This window comes from Ursus maritimus, unplaced genomic scaffold, assembly GCF_017311325.1.
Source record: "Ursus maritimus isolate PB19 unplaced genomic scaffold, ASM1731132v1 scaffold_24, whole genome shotgun sequence".
NCBI classification, from domain to species: Eukaryota; Metazoa; Chordata; class Mammalia; order Carnivora; family Ursidae; genus Ursus; species Ursus maritimus.
Window position 1 is genome coordinate 6,484,481 of NW_024424897.1, and position 12,891 is coordinate 6,497,371.

The window sequence follows — 12,891 nt, forward strand, 5'->3', positions numbered from 1 at the left end:
GGGGGGTGGTGGAAGCTGAAGCTGGCGTTGGGTTTACCGGGTCAGATTTGACCACAGACCCTGTCCTTTAAACATGTATTTTTGGTCACCATGGATTTTTGGCATTAATTTTGATCTCTAAAAATATTGCATTAAAATATTTTTACCTTAATCACTGAGGTTTTGGCGCCTCCTGAAATTCTGCACCCGAGGCCCAGGCCTAAGCAGCCTCACTGTTAGTACCAGTCCACTTGGGACTGGGGCGGGCGACCTGGCTCTGTCCTTAAGTACCCAGGGCAAGCCGCTCCTCCCGTTTCTTCACCTACGTGAAGGGGAGGGACTTGATCTCTAAGGTTTAAAATGCTGCCTGGCCTGCACTGGACAGCATCTGGCCGGGGTCACACCTGCTTTAGGCCCACGTGCGGCCAAGGCCCAGCAGGAGCCCTTTTTCCCCAGACTTCCGGACTCCGTGGTTATCACGCTATAGGCAGGGAGGCGCCTTTGGAACTCGACTCATGATTGGCTGGAAAGACACCAGGCCCAGGCGGGGAGGGCACGCTCTCAAAAGGCACCGGCCCATGCGTCATCAGAGAGTGACGAGCGCCTCCGAGGGGGAGAGGCTAAGTAAAGTAAGCTCCTTCCTAATTGGCTCCGTCCATCAGGCAGGATTGATACAGCGATGGAGATTCGCTCTCGTTCAACGCTAGCCTCCAGATGATTGGATTGGGGAGAAATTTATTAAGTCACTAACGCTCAGAAGTCCTGGGGGCGGGCCCTTCAGCGATAGAGGGTGGATCCGCGGGCGGGCGTCCCTTCTGGGGGCGGGATGCTTTCGCGGTGGGGGCGTGGCCTCCACGCCGCGCGTCCCCAGAGCGTAGGAGGCGGGACTTGGGGGCGGGGGCAGGTCGGGGGCGGGGCCGGAGCCCGCGCGGAGCACGGATTCCCCTGTCCTGAGCGCGGGGCGTCGCTGGGATCCTGTCCTCTGGCTGGTTGCTCTTCCCAGCCATGGCTCTGCGTTGCTGGTCCTGGTGGCACTGGTCGGCGTGGCGTCGGACCCGGCCGCCTCCCGCCGGGAGGACCCCGAGTAGGAGCAGGGCACTTACCTCTGGGGCTGAATGTCCGCGCAGGGAGGCCTGCGAGCGCCAAGTGTGGGTGTCGGAGCGGAGCTGGGGCAGGGCTGGAGAGGGGCGAGAGGGGGCCAGGGGCGAAACCGGAAGGGTTTAGTCCTACGGACGAGATTGGCATGGTGTACGGGGGCAGGTGGGGGCCTGTGCGGTCAGATGTGTGTCAACAAAGGTGAGAAGGGGAGACTGTGAGGTGCACAGGTGTGAGACCGGGTGAATGGGGATTATATGAAGAAGGTCTGGGAGCCAAGAGCGAAGTCTGAGGCAAAACAGGGGTCTGTAGGAAAGACAGGGGTCTATATGGACAATATAGCATTCTGTGGAGAGAGAGTAGTTAGAAGAAGTACAGTCCGGCATTGTGGGAGATCCCTGGGGCAAGATTGGGATGATTTAGAGTCCGTTGGAAGGATGTGGTTTTCTAGCTGGGTGGGTAGGGAACCCTGTAAGAAAAATGAAATACTGTGCAGGGCAGCTTCAAGGGTGTTGGGGGTTGTTGAGTGGGCATAGTAAATCCATGGGTGAGTCGTGGGGCTCTGGATGAAGACATAGCCTTTGGGGGTTCAGACGAAGTAGGGGATCTTGTAAACGCCAAAGCTTTGAGGAAAAAGAGGAGGAGGGTGCAAATGGGGGTGAAGCTTGAGAAACTCCAGCTTCTGCCTGATGCTCATGTTGGTTTGGGAAGTGCTGATCTGACCTTCCATCCCCCCCCCCACCTGCCTCCCATCAGGCTTCCTGCAGCAGTTCTCTACACAGGAGCAGCCCCCCCAGATCTGTGTGGTGGGCAGTGGTCCAGCTGGCTTCTATACCGCCCAGCACCTGCTAAAGGTAAGCCACATTTTCCTGGTTCCCTCTCCCATGATTCACCTGTTGCTCCAATCCTGAGGGCAAGCCCCACCCCCTTTGAGTTTTAAAAGCGCTCCTGGATCCCTGATGGGAAAAGGGCTCCCAGCACATCTAGACTGGACACTCCCTATATGCTTTGTCACCTACATCTGGGGCTCCCCACTCTAGGTCCTCAGCTATGGGAGAAGGGTTCAGTGGTAGATAGTCTGCTATGCCAACTTGGCCAAGCCCTTCATGGAATTTATGCAGGTTTGCAGGACGACTTTATCCTGCCCCTCATCGTCCCTTTCTCTCTCTGTTCTGTCCTCAACATCCTACATCTTGAGGCTACCCCCTCTTCTCAGGGTTTTCTGTCCCTGTAGCCACCTTGTTGTGCTCCAGCCCTCCCCATGCTATGTTGTTCTTTCAGCCTGCCTTCGACCCCCCATTCCTCCCACCCCAAGGCCGGAGCCTCAAGGCTTACAGTGTTGACCTTGGTGGGCAGGGCCCCAAGGCTGCTGGTTACCCTTGAGACTTGGACAGATCTGGGTGGGAGGGGGAGAGGGAGACCAAGGCTGACTAAGGCATGACACAGTGGCCTTGCTTTGGAGGGATGTGGAGTCTGTGGAGAGACAGGAGAAAAGAAGACTGTATTAACTGTACACATAGATATGCAGAAGCTGAAAAGGTGGGGTAAACCAGTCATCCTAGTTTGCCTAAGACACGGAGCTTTCAATGTTAAACCCGGGAGGGTCTCGGGGAGACCAGCGTGAGTTGGACACCCTGCTGAAAAGTGACCCAAACGTGCCCTACAAGCAACACAGGTGAAAGAGCTAATTACTGAGATGTGCCAGCACGAGCTGAGTCAGGCACGGTTGATCAGAAAGGGTTTCCTGGAGAAGGCGCATTTGAGCTTCACTGAAGGAGGTCGTGGGCTTTGGAGAGGACCTGCCACATGTGGGAGGTCATGCTTGGGCAAACTGCCTGGTGGTAGAACAGCCCTGGGCCCTGGGATGGAGACCAGGGATCCCCCAGGGTCTGCAGAGATCCTGGAGGGCTTTGTGTAAGGTGCGCTTGCTAGCTGAGCCTGAAATTTGGGCAGTGGGGAGAGTGGGCCTTCCAGGCAGGCTTCTCAGTGCCCCCAGTGTGAGCAGTGGCCCTGGCCTGCAGTCGGCCGGCACACACTTGCACGCGTTTTCCTTGTGAGGGGCGCTGGGGGATGGACCCAGGAGCCAGTTCCGAGCCAGTCCTTTCCCACCGGGAGTTCCAGGCTACTGGCTGTGCTCCCGAGCCAGGAACGTGCACCACACTTGTGGGACGGTGGCACTTGGCTGAGCCAGGGGCTGTACAGCATCTGATGTCCCCATGCCAACCTTTGAAGCAGGCGTCACGACTCTTGCTTCGCGGGTAAGGACAGAGGCTGAGCAACATAACCCAGGGTCCCCCCCTGGACAGGGAAGATGCTAGGACCTGAGTGCAGGCGGTCTGATGGCAGAGCCGCTTTCTTTTTCTTTCTTTTTTAAATTAAAAAAAATTATTTTGGGGCACCTGGCTGGCTCAGTCAGAAGACCTGTGACTCTTAATCTTGGGGTCATGAGTTCAAGCCCCACATTGGGTGTAGAGATGACTTAAATAAATAAAACTTAAAAGAACGTATTTTCACTGAAGTGTAGTTGATACGCAATATTCTGGTAGCTTCAGGTATTCAACACGAGGGTCCTGCGCAGGTCTCTGTGGGCTATGCCCTTACGCTCACCTCGGGTGTAGCCACCATCGGTCACCACACTCCGCCTGGACAGTACCATCAACTAAATGCCCCATGCTGTACCTTTCAGCCCTGTGACTCATTCATTCCATCACTGGAAGCCTGTACCTCCCACTCCCCTGCTCCCATTTTGCGCACCCCCCACCCCCTCCTCTCTGGCACCCACCAGTCTGTTCTCTGTATTTATGGGTCAGAGCTGTTCTTGAGTACCACGCTGGGCTATCCATTCAGCAGTGATTTATTGGACACTGACATGTGCCAGGCATAGGCTCAACCCTAGGAACACGGGTACGAGCAGAACAGACACGCTCAAGGACATGATAGCCTAATGGGAGGGGGTGGGGGGGGAAGAGCGTTTATCCAGTTTCTGGGGCTCCAATAGAGCAAGCACAGAGGCCGGGGGTGAGGGGCATGGTGTACAGAGAGCTGCACCCAGCCCAGCCTGGAGGAGGAGGTGTCCACATTGCTGTCCGAAAGACAGAAGCTTCCAGGTGGACGAGGGGCAGGTGACAGGCAAGAGAGTCCCAGGCACAGAGGGCCGCATGGACAAAGGCCCAGAGGGAGGAGAGTATGTCCCTTTGGGGACAGGTGAGTTGGGGAAGAAAGGCTTGTGGGTAAGGGTAGAGAACTGATGGAGGAGGCAGGTGGGCCCAGATCCACGGTGCCTTGGAAGCCACTGGCCAGGCTTGGAGGCAGGCAGTGTCTCGTGGTGCTCTCTCCACCCCTCCCCTCCTTCCATCAGAGGCCTCTGGGGTAGTTATTAACATGCTCAGACCTCATCAAACCATTGAATCTAAGGCTGAAACCTAGGAATCAACAATTTTAAATGAACACAGCAGGGGATTCTGAAGCCCACTGCTGTGGGTGTAGTTGGCTTCACCGAAAGGTTTTAGGCAAGCACCTCATTTTTGAAATAGAGCTCTCTCTGCCTGCAGGGCAGACAGTGGAACGGGGAGGCAGGGCCGGTGGCCAGGAGAGCAATGGAGAGCTGCTGAGGTGGCGATGGGGAGGGGGGGAAGATAGGTGACTGATTGGGCAGGGTCGAGGGGAGTTGGGGACGAACCCCAGGTTCTGGCTCAGGCTCCAGGTGGATGGGTTGGGAGGGGACACAGGAGCAGAAGGAAAGAGTTTTGGGGGGCAGGGGAGCTGACTTCCATCTAGGTGGCTTTGAGGAGTCTGCAGTGTCGTCCAGGGCTGGCAGGTTTGGAGGGGGCCGTCCGGGCAGGGGAGATAGTGGAACACTGCAGGTCTACAGGAATCCAAGATCGTAGGAGGGAGTGGATGCAGCTTCCCCTGGGAACGTGTGCCCGGGGGGTGGGAGGGGTCCCACACTGGGATAACCTCAGAGAATGTTTTCGTTGGGGCGGGGGTAGAAGAAAAGAAGCCTGAGAAAGAACAGCCAGAGGGAGAGGCGGGAGCTGAGTTAGGGAAGAGCGGGTTCGCTGAAGACAAGGTCGGCCAGGAAAGAGAGAGCCAGTAAACACGCCGGCAGGCCTCGCATTGCGGAGGTGGCCTTGGCCAAGGCAGTGTGACCAGGAGGGACGGATCCGTAGCAGGAAAGGATGGAAGATAAAGGCGAAAAGCCGGGCCGTGTGTGGCCCAGACCGCCAGGCCGTGCAGTTTGAACTTTGCCCCTTGGCGGTGGGCGGTCGGGGAAGGTTCAATGGCAAGGCGGTGATGTGTAACAGTAACAGGAAAGGACAACTTTTTGACTGAGCACCCACAGTGGGTCGGGTGCTGGGCTAAGTGCGTCAGAAGGTCAGAGACCCTCCCTGGTTGGTCCCTGCCGTGTGGGTGCGGCATCAGCGGGCGTGAACGAGGTGCTTCGGGTGCCACCTGTGGCTGGAACGGGCGGGCAGATGGGGGGGGAGCCTGGACTTGGGTGCAGCAGTGAGTGGAGGGCAGGAGGGGATTTACACAAAGGCGAGGAGGTGAGTGTGAGCCTTTGTAGGGGTGAGGGCAACTGGAGGGCAGGAACTCATTTGGCCTGAGTCCCACAGAGTTGAGAGTATCACAGAAAGAGCCTGGGATGGGGTGCAAGGCGGGGCAGTGTCATCCATAGAAGCCCCGGCTGCTTGACTCCAAATCGGCGTCTCTCACTGTCCTGAACTTCTGGATGCTTCCCAACAACCCGGAGAGGGGTCTCTTATCTGTCCCAGTTTGCAGAGGAAGAGTCTGAGACCCAGGCCGATCTTGGGACCGGCCAGGGCCATGTGGCTGGTCGGTGGTAGAGCCAGACCCGACCTCTCTGCCCACCTGCAACCCTTTGCCTTCCCCGTGGCCCTTCTAGGTGCTCCAGAGGGCAGGCGAGGTGGGACCACTGTGTAAGTGAGCTCGTTTTTTCTAAGACTGAGAGTGAGCCATTCCATTTCCCTCTGACCCCCAGAAGCCCCAGCTGTGCTCCCCCCCATGTCCTGGTGGTCCCTTTTCCAACAGGATGATTTGGGAGACTAGGGCTAAGGCGGCTATGCATTTCAAAGGGTAGTTATCGGCTCATCAGACTGACCGGACGTTTCTAGAACCATCGAAGGGTTCTAGGGCAGGGCTATGCGTCAGGCCTGACCCAAGTAGATGGCCCCAGGCCTCCAGCGGGGGAGGGCTGCCTCCTTCCCTAGTGGGCCGGAGTCCTTGCCGTCTTGATGCGCTGCAGTCCCGAGGTCTGACCTCAGCTGCTGGGGCTTCTCTGCTGCCCCGCGCCTCCTGTCCAGCACTCTAGGCAGGTGGGGAATCGGGGCCTTGCTTTCTCCTCGTGTCCTCAGCGCTCTGAGCTGGGCTGGCCTGCCCTGTCGGGGAAGGGAGGACCCATAGGGCCCAGCCTCTCCCTCGGTCCCACCAGCTGCCGCCCTCTCCCCAGCACCACCCCCGGGCCCACGTGGACATCTACGAGAAGCAGCTGGTGCCTTTCGGCCTGGTGCGCTTTGGCGTGGCACCTGACCACCCCGAGGTGAAGGTGGGTCTCTCTGGGCCGGAGGAGGGGTTTGGAGACTTTGGTCGAGGTCAGGAGGGAAAGGAGCCTTCCTGGCTGCATGGAATGACCCCAGGCCCTCTGTGTGGATGCCGCGCAGGTGTCCTCCTGGGGGCATTGTGAGGCGAGGGTGGCACAGGCATGATCCCTGGAGTGCCCCACCCCTAACCCCTTTCCCTCTGGGGCCTGGCAGAATGTCATCAACACCTTCACCCAGACGGCTCGCTCGGACCGCTGTGCCTTCCGTGGCAACGTGGTGGTCGGCAGGGACGTGGCTGTGTCGGAGCTGCAGGCGGCCTACCACGCTGTGGTGCTGGTGGGTGCCCACGGCTGCAGGGCAGGGCGGCAGAGGAGAGGCCCAAACCCTGGGCAGGGCCTGGGGCGGCAGCTGGGGAGGAGGAGCCGGAAGGAGGCCCTGCTTGGGTCTGCCACCCCTTCGCTGGTGCCAGGCACTCCGGGTCTTTCCTCAGAGCTATGGGGCGGAGGACCATCAGGCCCTGGAAATTCCCGGTGAGGAGCTGCCCGGTGTGTTCTCTGCTCGGGCCTTTGTGGGCTGGTACAATGGGCTTCCTGAGAACCGGGAGGTGAGTTTGGGGAGCACTCCTGCTACTTCTTCCTCCCCACTCCTCAGCCAGGGCCTGGGGCAGCTCTTGGACGCCACAGCTGGGGAGACAAGGGAGCCACTGTCCCAAGCTGGAAGGCTCCTAGGGAGATGAGATGTGAGCCATCCGGCTGCCTGAAGGGCAGGTCAACCAGGGAAGGCCCCTGCGAGAAGGTGGGACTTGGGAGGAGAGGAGGGGCGTCAGCTGAGGCTCAGGTGGGGTTGGCTTTCCGGGCGTGGGGAAGTCTGGGGGCTCGGCTGGTGACTGGGCATGAGCTGAGATTAGCCTGACTGGGGCCAAGGCTGGGGGAGCCCTACCCAGACCTGTCCCTGCCAGCTGGCGCCAGACCTGAGCTGCGACACAGCTGTGATCCTGGGGCAAGGGAATGTGGCTCTGGATGTGGCCCGGATCCTGCTGACCCCACCTGAGCACCTGGAGGTGAGTGGGCAGATCAGGGGGGCTGGGGGGCTGGAGCGGGGGTCACACCAGGGAGAGGGTGCCACTGCCTGCAGGGTTCAGGCCTCACCCTCCAAGCTGAGCTCAGTGCCTCTGTTTCCCTGTGGTGCCAGGCAGAGGCTTCCTGAAAGGCAGCCCGTGAGCTTTGCTTCATACCGTTTCCCCCTTTGCTTTCCGCACTCCAGCTACATGGATGGGCCTTTAAAACACCACCACCACCACCACCACCACCAACAACAACAACAACTATTCAGTGTGTACACATGATTCCCCTGCCAGTTAACCTGTGTTCATCTTTTAGTTCCTGGCTCAATTGTCCCTTCCTCCAGGAAGCCCTCCAGTACCACCTTAATATGTCCATTTCCCTGTAATACCTTCTTCTCATAGACTTGTCTACTCTTTCAAAGCATGTTGTCACCACTACAATTTTATACATATTAATGAATATCGGACAAGCTTCACTGTCTCCACCAGATCATAAGCTCTGCGAGGGCCTGCACCATGTCTCTTTTGCTTACTGTTGACACCGACCCCACCCGCATGCCCCTTGCCTAGTGCCTGGCTCTTGCTGAACACTGAGGAAGCACTTGTTGAATTGAGAGTAGGAGCCTGGTTTGCTGCTAGGTGGAGCCATTTGCAGAACTGGCAGCAGTGCTCCATCTGGCCACCAGGAGGCGCGGTGGTGCAGTTCCAGGCGGCCGACCTCCCCACGGAGGGTAGGAAAACCGCGGAATGCAAAGTCCCCTTGCCGGGTCAGCGTCCGATGACTTCAAGCCCTCCTTTTGTGCCAGAAAACAGACATCACAGAAGCTGCCCTGGGGGTGCTGAGGCAGAGTCGGGTGAAGACGGTGTGGATAGTGGGCCGCCGTGGACCCCTGCAAGTGGCCTTCACCATTAAGGTGCTGGGGCCAGAGGGGGGTCAGGGTCCCAAATAGATGGTCTGCCCTTGGGAGGTGTGACAGTACTGAGCCCCCGAGAATGGCTGCTGCCTGGGGTGGGAGGGGGGAGCCAGGCAGGGCCTCGGGGCCTGGTGCCTTCTGTAGCCGGTGGTGGTGGTGTGTCCCATCTGGGCTGGGCTCTGGGGTGGGCTCAGGAGTGGACAGTGCTCTGGGCCTGAACTCCACCCTACCTCCCACCCCCAAGGAGCTTCGGGAGATGATTCTGTTACCAGGAACCCGGCCCATGTTGGATCCTGCGGATTTCTTGGGCCTTCAGGACAGAATCAAGGGTGAGGGGCCCTGACCTGGCCTCCTAGATCACCAGGGAGGGGATGGTCTAGGTCTGCGAGGGCTTGGGGGAGCGCTTTGGGGGAGAGGGCTGCGATCCAGGGACAGGCCTGAGATGTTCTCGTTGCCAACAGAGGTCCCCCGCCAGAGGAAGCGGCTGACAGAACTTCTGCTTCGCACAGCCACAGAGAAGCCAGGGGTGGAAGAGGCAGCCCGCCGGGCGTTGGCCTCCCGCACCTGGGGCCTCCGCTTCTTCCGAAGCCCCCAGCAGGTGCTGTCCTCACCAGACGGGCGGCAGGTAGCTGGCATTCGCCTGGCTGTCACCAGACTGGAGGTGAGTCTCTTGTTACCCAGAGACGTCCCCTTCTCCAGGCCCCCCCGCCCCAGCCCAGTGTTGCCCACACTCTCCTCAACAGGGTGTTGGTGAGGCCGCCCGCGCAGTGCCCACTGGAGACGCAGAAGACCTTGCTTGTGGGCTGGTACTGAGCAGTGTCGGGTATAAGAGCCGCCCCATCGACCCCAGTGTGCCCTTTGACCCCAAACGTGGGGTCATCCCCAATATGGAAGGCCGGGTTGTAGATGTGCCAGGTGAGAGGATGCAGGGAGGCCAGGCACCGAACTGTTGTGGGGGATGGAGAGGCTGCTGTCTCCCGGGGCTGGTGTCTCCCATCCATTTTTTCGGCCAGTGACATACACTAAGAAACATCTCGGAGCCAGGCCCTGTCCCTGGACCCCATCCTGGGGCCCAGCCCCCCTCCTCCTGGCTCGAGCTGGAAGGGACTTTCCCAGGCTAGCCGACGTGCCCGCGTACGCCTGCTTACCTCGTCATTCAGTTGACTGAGGCCTGCTCTGGGCTAGGCCCCCATGCTCAGGGCTGGGATTAGCGATCACACGCAACCCCTGTCCTAAGGGACCCTCCGGTCTGATTAAATACCCACATGCCTGCCTACTCATTCATCCCAGTCATGTTTAGAAGGGCCTGCGGAGACTGGAGGTGGGGCGAGACCCATCTACCCTCAGGGAGCTCCTGGCTGACAGCGAAACTGAGGTGGAAGGGCTGGTGTGGTAAAACCAGGTTGAGAAGAGTCCAGGGCAGGGGGCCAGGAGCCACAGTGGGCCCAGGTGACAGGGCTGCAGGGAGGACGTGGGGTGTGCGGGAGTGTGTGCACGTGTGTGCGTGTGCCTGCGTGTGTACACCGGGGGCTCAGGCTTGCCAGAGCACCCAGCCCCCTCCCCTCTCCTGACCGCGTGTTGTCCCTTGGCAGGCCTCTACTGCAGCGGCTGGGTGAAGCGGGGGCCCACAGGGGTCATCGCCACTACCATGACGGACAGCTTCCTCACCGGCCAGATGCTGCTGCAGGACCTGAAGGCTGGGCTGCTGCCATCTGGTCCCAGGCCGGGCTATGCGGCCATTGAGGCCCTGCTCAGCAGCCGAGGTCTGGGCCCCGTGTGAGCTCTTGGGAGGCGTGGTGGGCAGCGCCGGGCCTTTCCACTGTTGGGGAGGGAGTGCTCTGGGCTGGGGGTGGAAGAGGAGGGTATGGAGGCAGTGACTTCTCTTCCCTGTGCTTCAGGGGTCCGGCCTGTCTCTTTCTTGGACTGGGAGAAGCTGGATGCAGAGGAGGTGTCCCGGGGCAAGGGTGCTGGGAAGCCCAGGGAGAAGTTGCTGGATCCTCAGGAGATGCTGCGGCTGCTGGGGCGCTGAGTAGATCCCGGGCTGCCTGGCAGAGAAGGCATGCTGTGCCCAGGAGAGGGGCCCGGGTCAGTCAGCGGGACTCTGCACCACGGCTGTGTCACCTGCCCGCCCTGGCACGGGGTCTTGGCTGCCTCTTCCAGGGGCCTCTGAGCACTTCCTCCTGGCAGAAGGTTGCCCTTGCCAGAGATAACCTTAGTTAGGGATGGGTGGAGGTGCAGGCTGACTTTCCTCCCTCCCACCTCTTTCCCGTCAGACTGTGGAGGGTCACCAGGTCAGGAATATACTGGAAATAAAACAGCTATAATGGAGGGCCAGTGGTTGATGTGTGACTTTTTTCGGGGCCGGGGTCACCTTCCAGCCACAGTTCCCCTCCTGTCACCAGGTGGCGCTGCAGAGCCAGCTCCCTGCTCGGGGGCCTCTTGGGGGCTTGAGGGGGTTTGGCAGCCAGGCCTGGAACCCACTGTCCCTCTCTCCGCTTGGCTCTGCTGCTGCGGCCTGCCTGCCTGCCTTCTGCTCACGCTGCAGGCATCCTGGGACCCCCACCTGCCTGCTCTGCTGGCCCTTCGGCCCAGTTCCCTCTCTGGTTAGCCCTCAGTAGAAGCAAAACAAGAAGAGAAAGGCAGGAGTGGGGAGTGTGGGCAGCAGCTTGCCCCAGGCATCTGGTATGGGTCCTTTCTGTCCACTCCCAAGGCCTTCCCACCTCTTGGTTTCCAGCCACATGGACAAGCCTTTTAAAAATAGTACCTCGGTCTCTGTAGTGCTTTGCAGTTGACAAAGCGTGTTCGCTGTCTTTTATGCCAGTCCCAAGAGGCTGGTCTCACTTTAGAGACTGACGAATCCTCGGAGTTAACTGGCCCAAGGTCACATAGCTAGTGAGCTGTGGGCTCGAACCCCCGGCTCCAAGCAGGCTGCTGGTTTCTCCGAGGCAGCCCTTGGCCCCGAGTGTTGGGTCTGGGGACGCAGTCCCGGAGAAGGGACCCAGGCGTCCCGCGCGCGGGCGGGCAAGGAGGGGCCCGGAGCGGCGGGGAGCGGGCGGCGGGGCGGGCCGGGGCGGGGCGGAGGCGGCGGGTCCCGGTGGGGCGGGCCCGCGCGGGCGGCGGCGAGCGCTCCGCCACAGCCTGCTGGCGAGCCCTGGGAGCCGGAGGCGCGGCGTGCAGTCCAGCCCGGGACGGAGCCGGGCGCCGAGCCGACCCCCGGAGGGCGCGGGGCGCGGGGGCGGGGGCGGGCCAGCGCAGCCCGCCAGGCCGCGCCACCGACACGGGCCCCGCGCTGCCCGGGCTCCGGTGCCCGCCGAGCTAGGACGGAGCGCGCCAGCGCGCGGGGCCGAGGCGCCGGGACATGCAGCGCGCGGGAGGCGGCCGGCGCGGGCTCTCGGCGCGGGCGCAGCGCCCCTTCCCCCCGGTGAGTGTCGGGTGGCGAGCCGGGGACGCCAACTTCGCCGCCAACTTGGGGCTGGGCTCGGGCGCCGCGCGGGCAAGGACGGCGGAGACAGACGCGGGACTCCCGGGGACAGTCTGGCCAGCGCGGGGAACCCGAGGAGGGGGCGGCCGGGGACCCGGGACCCTCGGGGACCGGGCCTGGGATTCGGACCCGGGCGGGCGGAGGGGAGGCGAGGCACGGAGGCCGAGGTGACAGGCGCGCGGCGGACGCGAGGGAAGGACGCGGGTGAGGCGCCCAAGACGTTTGTCTCCCCGGTCGCCGAGCCCTCCAGCTCCTCCTTCGCTGGGCGTCGCGGCGCCGCGGGGGAGGGGGCGGTGCGGGGACGCGGGAGTCTGGGCCGCCGGCCCCCGCAACTGTTGCTGCTGGAAGCCGCTGGGGCGGGGAGCTGGCCCGGGCTCTGGAGCCGCCACTGCGCGAAGGGGGCTGGAGAGGGCCTGGGCAGAGAGGACCAAAGGGGGCTGTCGGTGGCTCGGGGAGCTCGGGCCCCCGCCTCCCGGAGGTCAGCACCTTCTGCGCGCCTCTCCCTTGACACCGCCGCCTCTTCACACCCTGCGAGTCCCCCAGATCCTTATCTCCCCCATCCCCCAGCTCTCCTTCTTCCGCTCCTCTGCCCGGCACAGCGCTCCTTCCTCTGACCTCAAGGAATCAGCGCGGGCTTCACGGGGTCGTGGGGTCTTCCCACATGTGGACTCCACGCCCGGTGGACCCGGGCTCCGAGGGCGCAAAAGGAAGGCCAGGCGAAGAGGACCATGGGGGAACCGTGGCCCCGGAGCTCTGGGCCCTGGCTGTCGCAACAGCGGGTTGCTCAGGTCTCCCGGG

General features: G+C 61.4%; 1 protein-coding gene across 3 annotated transcripts in view; it reads left to right on the forward strand.

Moving 5' to 3' along the window:
- The window catches only part of FDXR (ferredoxin reductase), an 11,140-nt gene extending 200 nt beyond the window's left edge, over positions 1-10,940 (forward strand). Inside the window, exons 1-12 of one of the 3 annotated variants that reach the window (XM_040640266.1) lie at positions 884-1,063; positions 1,831-1,928; positions 6,545-6,640; positions 6,849-6,971; positions 7,126-7,239; positions 7,594-7,695; positions 8,505-8,612; positions 8,857-8,941; positions 9,074-9,273; positions 9,356-9,527; positions 10,205-10,388; positions 10,511-10,940. In XM_040640266.1, the coding sequence (XP_040496200.1) occupies positions 985-1,063; positions 1,831-1,928; positions 6,545-6,640; positions 6,849-6,971; positions 7,126-7,239; positions 7,594-7,695; positions 8,505-8,612; positions 8,857-8,941; positions 9,074-9,273; positions 9,356-9,527; positions 10,205-10,388; positions 10,511-10,832 (1,683 nt within the window). In that variant the 5' untranslated portion in view covers positions 884-984 and the 3' untranslated portion in view covers positions 10,833-10,940. Of the gene's footprint in view, positions 1-883; positions 1,064-1,830; positions 1,929-6,544; positions 6,641-6,848; positions 6,972-7,125; positions 7,240-7,593; positions 7,696-8,504; positions 8,613-8,856; positions 8,942-9,073; positions 9,274-9,355; positions 9,528-10,204; positions 10,389-10,510 lie in introns of those variants that run through there. The other 2 variants (XM_008693740.2, XM_040640267.1) reach the window with 2 other exon arrangements.
- The last annotated feature ends 1,951 nt before the right edge of the window (positions 10,941-12,891 follow it).